At 39.4% G+C, this 16,218-nt stretch overlaps 1 protein-coding gene across 1 annotated transcript; it reads left to right on the top strand.

Annotated features, from left to right (window-relative positions):
• Positions 1-9,905: 9,905 nt before the first annotated feature.
• Positions 9,906-16,215, top strand: faima (Fas apoptotic inhibitory molecule a). The gene is made up of 5 exons (XM_017469662.3): positions 9,906-10,090; positions 10,662-10,816; positions 11,571-11,799; positions 13,696-13,745; positions 14,176-16,215. The coding sequence occupies exons 2-5, from the start codon at positions 10,703-10,705 to the stop codon at positions 14,347-14,349; spliced, it is 567 nt and encodes a 188-aa protein (XP_017325151.1). The 5' UTR covers positions 9,906-10,090; positions 10,662-10,702; the 3' UTR covers positions 14,350-16,215.
• The last annotated feature ends 3 nt before the right edge of the window (positions 16,216-16,218 follow it).

Here is a 16,218-nt window from a genome sequence, read left to right as displayed (position 1 = left end):
CTTGCCATCGGGAGCAACTTGGGGTTCAGTGTCTTGCCCAAGGACACTTTGGCATGGAGAGTCATGTGGGCCGGGAATTGAACCGCCAACCCTATGATCAGTGGACAACCCGCTCTACCACCTGAACCTTTTTTGCAGTCAGGGTGCCCTTCACCTTTAAAAGGAAATCTATGGACACCTTTATTATCTCAGCTGAGATGTCCATCCATCCATCCATTTTCTGTAACGCTTATCCTACACAGGGTCGCGGGGAACCTGAAGCCTATCCAAGGGAGCATGGGGCACAAGGCGAGGTAAATTCTGGACGAGGTGCCAATCCATCGCAGGGCACAATCACACACCCATTCACACACCCATTCACACACTATGGACACTTTGGACATGCCAATCAACCTAGAATGCATGTCTTTGGACTGGGGGAGGAAACCGGAGTACCAGGAGTAAACCCCTGTAACACGGGGAGAACATGCAAACTCTGCACACACAGGACAATGGCAGGAATCAAACCCTCAACCATGGAGGTGTGAGGCAAATGTGCTAGATTTATTGAAAGTAATACACCTTTTTTTGGCTGTTGCTTTCCATACACAAACCCCCTAACCTCTTACCTGAAACATGGTGTTAAAATGTAGATTTGAAACATTTAGTATCATAATAATAGCACTTTTTTATTATGAAAGATAAAGATTTAATCATTACATGGATGTCTTCTGCTGTCATTCGTTTTTGCAGAAGATTGTGTTTTTTTCCTAATGGCAAGAGAATCTAGTGACACTGAGTGTTTAACACTCTAAATTCTGACAGGTTTGCCTTTCTGAGCCTTAATGACAGGGGTGGAGTGAAGAGTCCTTGGGAGAGCGTCGATAACAAGAGCGACAGAAGAGACATGTAAACACATCCAAGGAGTATGTTGGAGACTTTCAATTTTTGAGTTCTTCACAGGCATTTATACACTTGCTTTAATTGAATGTTCTTCATAAATCTGTCTTATTTGTAATAATACAAAAATCTAAATATGAACTATTGCACCACTACAAAGTGGAAGGCATACTGCAGTTTAAAATGAGAGTTACTTCCAGAATTTTTGTGGTACATCATAATATATCATTACAAAGCTGCTGTGACGGGCAACCTTTGTAAACTGGAGCATATAGTTCCTCTAGCATTAGTTGCTCATTTTATTCTAGCTAATTACGTAATCACAGCGATGTGGAATCTCAGCCGGATCTACTGCCTACTGTAGTTCCTTCATTTCCCTCATCTGGTTACAGCAGTAAAAAGGTAGGGAAACTGACAAATGTATACATGTAACCTATTAAATCATGTATCTTGTCATAAATGCTAAGAATAACAATAAGGGAGAAATATGAGTAACCAGGAAGTACCCAGGTTAACATCAATAGGGTAATCACAGGATAAAATAGACCATGCCTGGACACATATACACATACAGTATAATAATAATAATAATAATAATAATAATAATAATACATTTCATCTTTCATGACACCCAAGGTCACTTCACAAATACGACATGCAAATACAATTCACAAAACACTAAAACACAATAATACAATATTATATATAAAACACTAAAACACATATTAAAATTAAGTATTATGTAACCATATCACAGAGAAAATGCAAGCCAGAAGAGGTGAGTTTTTAAAGAACTTTTGAATCTTGAAATGGATTCACAGTTGCGGATGTGATGGGGAAGAGAATTCCAGAGCTTAGGGGCAATGTGACTAAAGGCTCTTCCACCCATGGTGCTAAAGTTCATATTGCTAGTAGACCTGATGAGGAGGATCACAGTAAGCGGGGAGAGGTGTAGTTCTCCAAGAGGTTAGTGAGGTAAGTGGGAGCATGATTAAGTGGGGCCTTAAATGTGAGAATTTTGAATTTAATTCGATAGTATACACAGACAGTAAGTGCCAAAAGTGTTTTTACATCAATATTTAGGTGCTTTCAGAATAGCTGTGTCTTCAGGCAGTACCTGAAGAATCCAAGAAAGCATCTTCATAACAAATGAAGTTCGTTCCACCATTGTGGAACTACAAGCACAAAGAGACTGGTTTTCGGCTTTAGTGAGATGTATGAGGGTGTTATGACTTGGATCATCTTCTAGGATTTAATACATGCCAGTAGATGGGTTTACTAGGATAGTGTGTGTGCATGGCGCCCTGTGATGGACTGGCATCCCATCCAGGGTGTTTTCAAAGTACACAATACTGTTTCTGGGATAGGCTCTGGATCCACCACAACCCTAACCAGGATAATGGATAATGATGTTACTGATGATGAATGAAAGTCATTTACAAGTGCCTTGGGAAACAGTCATGAACATTGCATCATCTTCCTAATGTCATAAGGAGGAAATCTGTATGATCAGTAAGAATCTTTGGTTGGCAAATTTTGCTGTGGGGAGTGACCTAAGCTTGAAGGTGATGGTATGTTAGAGTGAGAAACAACAAAAAGCTCTTGTCTTTGAAAGGTTGACTCAGAGGTGGTGAGTCTTCATTGAGGAAATGCACCCTACAGTGCAGGGGACAAGATAGAGCTTAGTATCATAAGTATTATAAGTGGGTAGCTGTAGGAGTGGATAGCTGTTCCAAACAAGGTGGTGTTCAAGTAATACAGCTTGGGATTGCAGCAGGTCATACTTTTTGAGGAAAAACCAAGCACATTCGAGTGTTTTTAACTGAAATGAAATGATGAGAACAGGCGGCAGTTCCTTAATACTCCTTTTCTACTTCCAATCGGTTGAGTGCCTCATTGGGACCAGGCTGCTTTAGATGTAAAGAAGTCCAGTTATCTTGAACAGTCCAATACAAACACACATACACACATACACACACACACACACACACACACACACACACATACACACATATATATATATATATATATATATATATATATATATATATATATATATATATATATATATATATAGTAACAAAGAGTTTTTGGTGATTTAATGGTGAATACATTAACATGTCGCAGTGGTGACTGCCAATCTGCCACTGTCTAGCCCTTGTGCCTTGTGCAGAAAAAAGTACTTCGCTGTGCTGTAAGGTATATGTGTCAATTAGTGACTTTGTCTTCAATACTATTTCAAAATTCCCTAGTACATGATGCATTTAGTTGTAGTTGCACAAGAACATTTCAGAAATAAACAACACAGTTCTGTGCCTGAGAAAGCTCACAGTTTCCCAGGTCCTCCACCACCTGCCACTGGTGTTGATGTCATAGCTTGTGAATTATGTTATGGCTTATTGATCTTTGGGAAGCCTCGTTCATATTTTCTCACTCATCTGGCTTTTTCATTTACAGTAAGCAACCAGGCTTCTACTGCTCTGGGTAACATAAGGACATGTAAGGATCAAGCTTACCCAAAGCCCCATGACACATCAACAAATTGCTCAAAACAGGAGCAATTGGTTTTGTTGCTGTGGCTGATGATTTCCTTCCCTGTAAAATTATAAGCTTCCTGAAGGCAGTTGAAATGAAATTTACAATGCCCATGAGAATCCACACAAGATCTTAATTTATAATTATTTTTACACACTAAGACAACTTTTTAATTGGCCCAACAACACCAAATATCACCAGACATAGTAGGATTCAAAGTCCTTGTATACTGGGTGTGTGGAACCAGTCTATGCTATTGGGAACACCACCTCAGTGCTGTAGTCATAGGCATAGTTTTCACTGCCTGGATCCATGCTTCACCCATGAAAGAGTTGGCTTAAACCTTGCTGTAGCAGGATGCTCTTTCAACACTGCTGACATTTATGCCTGTAATACTATAGCTGGTTACAGTGTTGTGAAAAAGTAATTCTTTTGTTTTTCATCTCATATGAAATCATTTTAGATCTTCAACCAAAATACAACATAAAACAAAGGCAACCTGAGTAAACACACAGTACAGTTTTTATTTATTTATTTATTTATTTTTTTATAGAAGCAAATAAGTTTTCCAACATCTATCGCCCATTTGAAAAACTACTTGCCCCCTTAAAATCTGGTTGTGCCACCTTTAGCAGCAACAACTGCAACCAAATGCTTCTGATAACTGAAGATCAGTCGTTCACTTACTTCTAGGACTAGGACTTAATCCTATGTTTTGGATCACCGTCTTGCTGCATAATCCAGTTGCCTTGAGTTTCAACTTACAGACTAAAGACCCGACGTTCTCCTTTAGGATTTTTTGGTAGAGAGCGGAATTCATGTTTCCCTCAATTATTGTGGGAATCATTCAATTATCCCTAGGTTGCCCAGGCCCTGAAGCAGCAAGGCATTTCCTCACCATCACACTTCCACCACCATTCTTCACTGTTGGTATGATGTTTTTTTGTGGAATTATGTGTTTGGTTTATGCCAGATGTAACAGGACCCCTGTCTTCCAGACAGTTCCACTTTCAACTCATCAGTCCACAGAACATTCTTCCAAAGTTTAGAAGATCATCAAGGTGTATTTTGGCAAAATTCAGATGAGCCTTAATGTTCTTCTGGGTTAGCAGTGGTTTTCACCTCACCACACTTCCATGGATGCTATTTTTGCCCAGTGTCTTACTGATAGTAGAGTCATGAACATTGACCTTTATTGATGCAAGAGAGGTCTGTAGGTCCTTTGATGTTGTCTGTGGATCTTTTGTGACTTCCTGGATGAGTAGTTGCTGTGCTCTTGGAAGAATTTTGGAAAGTCGGTCACTTCTGGGAAGGTTCACTACTGTGCAGAGTTTTTTTCCATTTGGGGATACTGGCTCTCACTGTGGTCCTCTGGAGTCCCAGAACCTTTGAAATAGCTTTGTAACCCTTCCCAGACTGATGTATTTCAATCACCTTCTCCTCATAATTTCTGGAATTTCTTTCAACTTTGGTCTAGTGTGTTACCAGGTAAGACCTTTTAACCAACGTCATGCTGTTGAAAAAGTTCTATTTAAGTGTTGATTTGATTGAACAGGGTTTGCAGTAATCAGGCCTTGTTGCATCTAGTCCAGCTGAATCCCATTATGAATGCAGTTTCATAAATTTGGGGAATTAGTAACTACGGAGGTAAATATATTTTCATAAAGGCACAGTTGGTATTGGATAACATTTTTGCTTCAATAAATAGCATTATCATTTAAAAACTGTATTTTGTGTTTACTCAGGTTGCCTTTGTTTTTTCTTAGATTTTGTTTCAATCTCTGAAACAATTTAGTATGAGATATACACATAAAGAGAAGAAATCAGGATGGGGACAAATACTTTTATACAGCACTGTATATATGTGTCGACGGAGAACGTTTTTCAGGCTCTCTGCTTGTCTGAGGATGCTACTCAGCATCCCCATTCAGCTGAAGACGTTGCTCCGTCTCCCAGTGCAGCCAAAAGCTCTGCTTTTCTTCCCTGCTCCGCCTCGGACGTCATTACACCAGGCTCCGGTGTAGGCACCAGGCTCTGATTCAGACATTGCTCCGCCTTCCTACTCCACTGAGGACATTGCTCTACCTTCCTGCTCGGCTGAGGACGTCGCTCTGCCATTCTGATCCTCTGAGGACGTTGCTCTGCCTCCATGCTCTGCTGAAGACATTGCTCCTTTTCTTTGCTTTGCGCTGTATGTCGCTCCCCCTTCCTGCTCCACAGAGGACGTCGCTCCCCCCCTCATGCTTTATGGAGCGCATCACTCCTCCCTCTGCCCTCGTGGAGAACCTCGCTCCCCTCTCTAGCCCCGCGGAGAACCTCGCTCCTCTCTCTGGCCTCGCCGAGAACCTCACTCCTCTATCTGGCCTCACGGAGAGCGTAGCTTCCCCCTCTAGGTCCATGGTCAACCTCGCTCCCCTCTCAGGGTTCGCCTTGAGCTTCGTTCCCCCCGCTGGCTGTCTGGTGTCTATAGCTCCATGCCCAAGCCAGACTGGGGATATTGTCATCTCTCTGTGGTATGGAAGAGACCATCCCACATCCGTACCCCAGAAAACATGCCAAGCGTCCTCTTTATGGTTCTGCAAGAAATGACATTCAAGGGAACTTTGGAACACTTGGGGACATCTGGTCTGGGAGTCCAGGACCCCCTCCCGGACTTAGTAAGCGTGTCAGGAGCCGCGCGTAAAGGTGGGGGGTGTTCTGTCATGGATATCCCAGAGGCTACTCTTTACTACAGCTCCCAGCAGCCACTGCATTACATCACGTTCACATGACCATCTGCCATCTGCACCTGAATCACATTCTAGTTAATGAGCATTGTGTGTGTGTGTGTGTGTGTGTGTGTGTGAGAGTGTGTACATATATATATATATATATATATATATATATATATATATATATATATATATATATATATATATATATATAGAGAGAGAGAGAGAGAGAGAGAGAGAGAGAGAGAGACACTGTTTTCACTGCAGTTTTGTCTTGCTTTAATTGTCTCACTTCTGTTCTGGTCCTTCTGTCAAGTTTATTCCCTGCCTTAGTGTTTTTGCCACATGTTTATAGCTTCTTTTATATTTGTTTTGATTATAATTAAACCTCTAAATTGTGACAATATAATGTTTGTCTTGCACAATGATCACACCTATGTACTTTTAAAATCATTCGGCAGTAGAAAAGCACATCCAGGGAAATTCCTTTATTCTTTCATATATCTTCAGTACTTGCTAGGAATACTAGGCATGAGGCGGGAAGACACTCTGGATTGGACACCAGTCTATCACAGGGCACTATGCACATGCACACACTCACTTACACCTTGTAGTTTAGAATAGCCAAATTAGACTGTTGAAGTCTCAAATCTGATTGACCAGGAGGTGTTGATTCATTTTCAGCATGGCTCTGACACTTCAGCTACAAGACAAATCACAGGTTTATATGAATGTGCTCACTCTAATACATTAGCATTTCTATAGTAACATACACAGGGACAGATGGCAGATGATTCAGATAAACTGATCATTTCAAAATGTGTAATTGTTGATATGGTGAAGTTATCTGTGAGGAAACATTTATTCTGCATTTTTTTTTTTAAATGAATCTCCAGTGGCAGGACTTTATAATAGTCAGAGATGTAAGTATGTTTGCTTTTCCTAGAACAGTGCACACTATTACGTTTTATTCCTTGCATATTATAGAGAGCAGAAAGGAGGACAATGCCTTGCTAGCCTGAAGGTCACTAGATTATATTCGAGGGGTTGTTTATTCATTCTGAGAAAGAAGGCCTCTGACAAAGATGGATGTTAAGCCTGTTTATCTATTAATATTTTCCCCCTTTTTCAATCAATGCATTTCTTGCTATACCTGACTCCTCAGATAAAATCTGACAAGAACACTTTGGGCTTTTTAAAATTCATTTAAGAATTCCTACACACATTTTTTTTAAAATAGCACTGTAAAATGTCATTACGTAGACCTACTATAGTAATATAGTAAAATATTGTGTTTGTAAAGTAAAAAAACACACACACAAAAAGTGTTTTGTAGGACAAAATACCTGTAATTAATCTCCAGCTTACTGTACAAACCTGAGGAGGTTGATGAAGATACTTCCACAAAGATATTACTGCATTTAATAACTCAGTTCTAACAACATATAAACATTAGGCATCTCCAAGAACCTTTTTTTTTTTTTTTTACAACTTCCTTTTCCCCTCTTCCCATCATCAAGATGACATTTGTGTACACTATAATGGATGTAGAATGCCAAGTAAATTATGCCACCCATTATTCTAAGAGTCTTATCACTCCAGAACCTCAAAGAGCATTATCTGAAAGCAGGCACTGATGTACTGAAGAAATCCTTGCACACCTTATGCCTCTCACTTGGTAGTAATCTGCAGAAACTCCTCCTGATAACATGACTGTGTACTTGGTTATGTCACCCTCAAACCAAGCCATATTCTTTTCTGTTTTCTGACCTAAAAATATAGTATTCTCCAGTGAAAACCTTTAAAAACTTACAAGATGCCAAGACAAGGATGATGAAGAATTAAAGAAAGGGCATACTCTCTGTGTACTTTCAATCAAAACGACATAGCAGGCTTGTTTCTAAACATGTCTAAACCCGTTTCCCCCATGTCAAAAGAAACCTGAGAAAGTGCCATCTGATGATCAAATCTTTAGCTATGGTACATCCTGGCAGTTATATATCCACAGTAGCACAGCAGGTAGCATTGCTCCAGGGCCTCCAATTCGATCCTTAGTTTCACTTACTGTCTGTGCAGTTTCCCATTCTCACACTATGTTAATGTGGGGTGTATCTGGGCTTTTCAGTTTCATACCCAAAACATGCCACTAGATGGATTAACCCTTAAGTGTGGGTGTATGCATGTTTGTTTGGTGCCCTGCAATGGACTGGTGTCCCAACCAGAGTGTATTCCTATCTTGCACCCCAGAGTTCCCTGGTTAAACTCCACATTCCCTATAACCAGGATAACGGTTACAGAAGATGAGTGAATGAACAAATTAAGCATGATCACATAGTCATTAGTACCAGTAATTTGATTTCAGCAATTCCCTCCTCTTCTCTATTATATTTGATATATTTATTATTATTAATTGGTTGTGTGATAGAACTATTGTAATGCCTTGAAACCTTCTGCAGTGCTTGGGTTTGAATAAATGGGAATGTTGCAGTGCCCTCTAGTGACGGACTTCCTGAGAAAAGTTTTCCAGTGCTCTAGTCTCGCAGAATATGGGCACAGAGGTAAAATATTTTAAAATTAAAATAAAAAGCTTTCTCGAAAAGCTGTTAACTATCAGTACCAGCAAACAGCCTAAAACTAAATCTGATGACTTATTCATCACTGTTTTCTCTTTCTCTCTCTACTAACCTTACCATTGCCAAGTTCTTACTATAAAAACCGGTTACAATCTACTTACAAGATCTTTTTTTCTTTTCTTTTCTTTCTTTTTTTTCTAAAATCTTTTCAGTAACTCAGTAATGTTAGCAAGCTAATTTGGTAGACTGGAGAAAAAGGTGCATTGTAATTTAAATACAACCAGCAATAATTTATTTGCAGAATATCTAATATATCTATATAACAATACTGGCAGTGGTATTGTTATATATTGGTACAATCTGTGGTTGTAGGTTATGGATGACATTCAAATTCAATGCATTCAAAAGTCTGCAACAGTCTGCATCCAGTGTTGCTAATAGCCCCATTCTGACTGAACATGCCATGGTTTTGTCTTTTATTGACGTTACTGAAGGGTCATCCATGCCCACTACCCATAAGGCTAGACCTGTGCCCCTAGATAAACAGCTCAATGTGGCACAGCAGACCACATGCACTACACATACACTGATCATGACATACATATGCGAGTCTTCCCCACATGGCTGCCTCAAAGTTAGAAGCATACAATTGTCTAGAATGTCTTTATATTTTTTATTTAACATAACGATTTACCATAACTGGAACTGTTTCACCAGGACAGTGGTTCTGTTCAAAGTGAGGTCCAAGAAGACATGGTTTGTCAAGGTTGGTGTGATAGAAATTGAGTGTCCTGCACAGAGCCCTGACCTCAACCCCACTGAACACCTTTGGAGTGAATTGCAAGACTGACTTCACACCACTCCATCTTGCCCGACATCAGTACCTGACCTCACTAAAACTCTTACGTCTAAACAGGTAAAAATCCCTACAGCCATTCTCCAAAATCTAGTAGACTAGTAGAACTGTGGGAAAGTTCAAGGGAGGATATTTATGCAACGCACTGTACACTGTATAAACGCCTATTGTAGGTAGGAAAAGAAGCAGTGTTTGCTGTTATCTCATATCCACAGGTAATAACGAGGTGAATGAGATATATACCAGAAGAAATTTATTCCAGTGGTAGAACCACATTCAATTCCTTTACACGACGCCATTATTAGGGCCGGTAGGGGGCGATAACGGGACCTTTTTAATCGGTGGTAATGGCGAACAGTTACCATGGTTACATGTATTGTTAGACAGATAACTGATTTGTTGTTAGCTATCTATCTAGCTAGCTAGCTTGCTTTTCTGGGACTACTGAGCTAACTAGACGAATTCTGGAGAAACGTTAGGCAACGTAACAGAAAAGATTTATTCAACACTAGTGCTTGAATCGTCTTACAATCCAGGTAATGCACTGTTTTTATTCGGTGTGGTAGTTAGCCCGCTGGTCACACCAGGAGAAACTTGAGCATTAGCCGCTTAAAAGCACACTGGCCGAATACCGAATGGTTTATGACTCTGTATGTAGGTGCACTACCTAGTGTATGAAGTAATAGTGCTGTGTGGGGCACTATATGTGCCGTATAGCAATTTAGGATACGGCCATTAGCTTAAGCGAAGCTACTTGCTAGCTAGCTTTGGTTACACTGTAGTTAAAGCGGATTAACCTTAAAACACGCGATTAAACGGTCGCCCAAATTATAGCTACATTTTAGCCTTTAAGAGTAATTTTCTATTTTTTTCTTTCTTTCGACTTTTTTTGGGCTTTAAACCAAAACAACCGCTAGCTAAACTCTCCAGTAAGAACACAGTGTTCAATGTTAGAGCAGCTCAGCTCAAAAATTAAAATGTATGGTTTATGTTAGTGTGGTCATGATGTATAGTTCCTTAAAAGTTCCTGAAGAGTCAAGTTCTGATGAATATATCTATCTCACTGCTCAAGTTGGATTAATCTTCCTGCTTGCTTGCTTTCTGAAGGTATCTTGGAGCGCCAGTGGTGATCTCTGGGCAGAGGCATCATGTCCGGAGACCTGGTCGGGGTTTGGGACGTGGCCCTGAGTGATGGGGTTCACAGGATTGAATTTGAACATGGCACAACCACGGGGAAACGGGTCATCAATGTTGATGGCAAGGTGTGGAAAGTCATAACCGTTTCAGGCCATTCTTCAAGTGAAGAATACACTGTATGACCAAAAGTATCTGGTCACCTAACCATCACACCAATATGTAGTTCTCTTCCAAACTGTTGCTGTAAAGTTTGAAGCACACAACTGTATAGAATTTCTTTGTATGCTGTAGCTTTACAATTTCCCTTCCCTTGGTACTAAGAGGCCCAAACCTGTTCTAGCATGACAATCCCCCTTGTGCACAAAGTGAGCTCCATGAAGAAATCTGTGTCCTGCACAGAGCCCTGACCTCAACCCCACTGAACACCTTTGGGATGAACTGGAACTTCGACTGCACCCCAACATCAGTACTTTTGGCCATATTAACTTTTTAACCGTAATGCAAAATGACAAGAAAATAAATCCACATAATTATATAGTGTCCCCAGCGATGAAGTTTATGTGGTTAATTATAAGATTATATATATATATATATATGTATATGTGTATATATATGTATATATATATATATATATATATATATATATATATATATATATATATATATATATATATATATGTGTGTGTGTGTGTGTGTGTGTGTGTGTGTGTGTGTGTGTGTGTTTGTGAGGTGTCCTTGAGTGTCATGTAAGTCACCTATAAATACAATGTATAATAATAATAATAATAATAATAATAATAATAATAATATTTTATTTCTAACCCATGTGTGAGTGTAAGAATATGCCTGAACGTATACATCTTTTCATTTGCTTGTCAGGAGGTCCTGAGGAGAGACTGGATGTTCAAGCTGGTAGGCAAGGAGACGTTTTATGTAGGAAGCACAGACACAAAGGCCACCATTAACATTGACGCGGTGAGTGGGTTTGCCTATGAATACACACTGGAAATCAACGGCAAGAGCCTGAAGAAATACATGGAGAACCGTTCTAAGGTTACAAGCACTTGGCTGCTCAACCTGGATGGTGTAGACTGCAGAGTGGTCCTGGGTAAGAAGCTTCTGATCTATGAAGCATTATTATGAACCGTATTGATTAAATGAACATATGATGCTGTGTTATGTCCTAAATGCCAACTTGAGAGTTTCACAAGGGTAATAAGTTGCTGGACAAGGCCATGCGGCTGAACAACAAGTCTACCAGTGGTCAGCAACTGACACTGAATGAAGGAATGACACACACTTTAGGGAAAACAGTTTTAGTCTCTCACTGTGTACCTACAAGATGGATCAACATGGTTGGTGTATATAATAAACTGGCCAGTAAGTTTCATGTTGTTTAAAAGCAAGGAGCTATCTGGGACACGTGTGGGACAAAGTTCTGCTGAAGTATCAATAAGGGGTTGGTTATATATATATATATATATATATATATATATATATATATATATATATATATATATATATATATGTATATATGTATATATGTGTATATATATATATATATATATATATATGTATATGTATATATATATATATATATATATATATATATATATATATATATATATATATATAAATAAATATAAATATCCGAAACATTAGGGAAGAGTATCTGGAAGAAAGAGATTATTGAAAAAAAGCCACATGAAATAACACTTGGAGTTTCATGTACCAGAGATTCTCTGGTCTTATGAGACCAAAGTTGAAGTGCATCATTTGGTAGAAATGCAGAACTGCTCATCACCCTGAGAACACTAACCCCACAGTGAAGCATGGTGGTGGTAGCATCATGGGATTGGGGGGCTTCTTCTCATCAGCAGGGACTGGAAAACAGCCAGCAGGACAACCCTAAACATACTGGCAAATCAAAGCTAGTCTGGAGTGGTTTATAACCAAGAACCTGAATATGTTAGAATGGCCCAGTCAAGGCAAATCTCAGACCTCAATCCGATTAATCATTTGTGGCAAAACCGAAATTGAAATTGCAGTTGGTTTCTGTCCAGTCTGACTGAGCTTGAGTGATTTTGCCAAGAAAAACGTGCAAAACTATCAGGATCCAAATGTGCAAAACTGATCGAGACATCACAGAAAACACCTGTAATTGCAAGCAAAGCCTCAAGGGAGTGAATACTTATGCAACCAACAAATGTCAGATTTCTTTTGTTTGATTAAACTTTGTGTCACAATAAAATGATGCAAACTGCGCTTACAAATGACACATAAATCAAACTGTAAAAATCCCAGTTAGGTTCATTTCAATTCAAGGTTGTAATTCTGCAAAATGTGGAAAAGTTCAAGGAGGCGAATATATATGCAAAGCACTGTACTTCAGTGATGAGTTAACCTGCTTTATATATGTGATACCTGGTGCTATGTATTATGGTGTTATTATCAAGGTAGCGAGTGTTTTTACTGACGTACATGGTCACTGCGTAACTAACAAATAAGCTGGTCTCCTGTGTTACACCACCAATTTGCTGTTGTCATTAATCAAATCGCTATAGTCAGGATAGTTTGTTGTATTATAGACACAGGGCGTCAAGCATTCATAAACGGAAATATTTAACACCTTCACATGACATGTAGCTGTTTCGCTTTCATTACAACGTTGTTATAATGAAGCAGAACAACTTTTACATGTCAACAGGCTTCATTTATCTCCTCTAAAAATAGATGTTCTGCCAGGACTGGGTGGGGCAGATGACACTGAAGCCACTGGAACTTCCCGAAATTGTATGCGATACTAACTGAGTGAAGCCTGTGTTGGGCTTTTGAAAGAACTTTTGCATGTACAGTAGTTGTGGGTAAATAAGAAGAGGAAACTGCAGTGACCTTTGCTGTCGACACAGTCATGAGCGACATTTTATTGCACTTGTTATTGTCAGAACTTTACAGCACATCAGTAAATGATTGGATGTGTTCTCTCCTCTATCTTCCTGAACAGAAAAAGACACCATGGACATTTGGTGCAATGGGCAGAAAATGGAGACAGCCGTAAGTAGCCGGAAGTAACATATGTTTGTGTTTTAGAGAAAGAGAGAGAGAATACTGAGAGTCATGAACATTCATAAATACACCGATACAGAATTCACTCCAGTGTGAATAAACAGATAAATGTTGCACTAATTTTATAATGTTGACAGTTACAGTAGCTTCACTCACTGACCTGTACTCCTGTTCTGTAATGTTATCTATAATGAGACGATACTTTATAAAGCCATATAGACAATACCTTAAGTAATATCAAAAGCTTTCAATTAGCATCGGTTCATGTTTAAGAGGTATGGACAGGGCCTAGTGAAGTTCACAAATCTTTATAGACACATAATAGCCATTTTTATAGTGCGACCAAAGCAGCCATTCGATAGCAGATTTAGACGCACCATAAAATTTTAATTGTTCTATTGTGCTGATCGAAATGCAGGGGGAGTTTGTGGATGACGGCACAGAGACACACTTCACTCTGGGCGACCATGACTGCTGCATCAAGGCCGTGAGCAGCGGCAGGAGGAGAGACGGCATCATCCACACACTCCTGGTGGACGGAAACGAAATGGCCGAGGCCAACGAATTATCATCTGTGAATCCTGTGATGTAGGAAGTTGTATTTTTAACCCTCATGTTCTTCACTACAGTGGTTGTCCTACTGACTCAGGCCAGAATTTAAAGCAATACAGGTGTAACATTTCATTTAAATTCACAGTACATTCCCAGTAATCACAGCACTAAGAATTACAAATGATATCAATAGATAGATGCACGAAAGCACTTCCTGTTTGCTGAGTGCACAGGTGTAGGGAGGGGTAGGGAGTGAGACACTAAAATCTGATTTATACTTCAGATTTAACACTTCACTTTTAAAAGTGACCTGAATGTAATTCATTTAAGAATTTTTTTTTCCTCAAGAAACTAAGCCAAATTCATGCTGGCAACATTAGTTTAAGTATTTAGAACATTAAAATGGGTAAAAATGGAACCCAAGGAGAACACACAGGTTGAGCTAGTCTGGCCCTTGTACTGGTTTAACATCACATTTCCCAGTTCAGTGTAAAATAGGGTCAAAAGTATGTGGAAACCTGACCATCACACCCATATTTGCTCCTTCCCCAAACTATAAGCATAAAATGCCTTTTGTATGTTGTAGCATTATGATTTCCCTTCACTGGAGCTTATAAGTCCAAACCTGTTCCAGTATGACAGTGCCCATGTGCACAAAGTGAGCTCCGTGAAGACATGGTTTGCCGAGGTTGCCGAGTGGAAGAACTCAACCACGTTAAACACCCTTGATAGGAACTGGAGTACCAACTGCACCCCAGGTCTCCTTGCCTGACTCATTGCCTAACCTTACTAATGCTCTTGCAGTTGAATAAGCACAAATTCCCACAACCATGTTTCAAAATCTGGTGGGAAGTCTTCACAGAAGAGTGGAGCTTATTATTACAGTAAACGGGGAGTGAATCTGGAGCGTGATGGTCGGGTGTCCACAAACTTTTGGCCATATAGTGTATGTGAGTGTCATTGTGGCTTGAGATGCCAATCAAACCAACTTGTAACTTTAGCATATCAGACCTAATAGACCTGCTGTTAATTAACAGATTGTATTAAACCAGGCCAAAATGGTAAATCTCATAGAATGAGATTTTTATGAGCTTTGGAATGATTTCTAAAAACATTGTATTATGTATTAAGTCAACCAGCAGTGAAGCATGGATTAGAACTAAGACTTAAATCACAGAAAAGATGAGAAACTTCACATGGAGGTGCTGCATGGTCGAAACAAGATGAGCTAGACTCGTTTGACTTTCAGTTTTTATAGTGGAGAGTTCAGGACAATAAAATGGAGCTGCTGCACATTTGGTTTTACTTACCTTCATGTGTGGTGGCATCACTGCTTGCATCTTTGAAAACTGACATGTTTAGGAGCCAAATATGAAATTCAGGTGTTTACACATGTTAGAACATTCCTTTATGAATGTTTAAAGGTCCCATCACCCAGGATGGCAGTAACATTCCTGTGGAAGTGCAGTTGAAAGTCAGCGTCATTGTAGATAGAAGGGCCAAAGAGTATTTTCAGACGTTGTACTTTCCAGATTCAGTGTTTGGCAATTCTTCGTGTTAAAACCTGCTTTAAACGGTCCTTCATGAAAAGTTTAGGGCCGGTTATAAATTCATATAGCAGACTGCAAAATTGTAAAGTGCCTACCTATCTCCACTAAACCGATAAACCTATAAAGGGGGTATTAGGGATATTAAAAAAGGATCCGATTTGTTTTTTCTTTTCAAATCAGGAAGACTGCAAGACTTCAAAAACATTTCCTGATTCCTTAATCAGCGTAGCCCTGCACCATTGTGTTCTTATATTTAAAAGTATGTACAGTAACGTTGTGGTTCAACATTGTGCAGGTCAACAAAGCTGATACTGTGTTTGTGTTACAAATTAAACCTGTCTATATATCAGATTTAATTT

This window comes from Ictalurus punctatus, chromosome 6 (assembly GCF_001660625.3).
Source record: "Ictalurus punctatus breed USDA103 chromosome 6, Coco_2.0, whole genome shotgun sequence".
NCBI lineage: Eukaryota > Metazoa > Chordata > Actinopteri > Siluriformes > Ictaluridae > Ictalurus > Ictalurus punctatus.
The sequence above is the reverse complement of the archived record's forward strand: the minus strand, read 5'-3'. Positions and strand labels throughout refer to the sequence as shown.

Coding starts and splice junctions, on each gene's coding strand:
- faima (XM_017469662.3), top strand. CDS start 10,703: ATGTCCGGAGACCTGGTCGGGGTTTGGGACGTGGCCCTGAGTGATGGG. Junction 10,817..11,570: donor TCATCAATGTTGATGGCAAG/GTGTGGAAAGTC, acceptor TTTGCTTGTCAG/GAGGTCCTGAGGAGAGACTG. Junction 13,746..14,175: donor GGCAGAAAATGGAGACAGCC/GTAAGTAGCCGG, acceptor ATCGAAATGCAG/GGGGAGTTTGTGGATGACGG.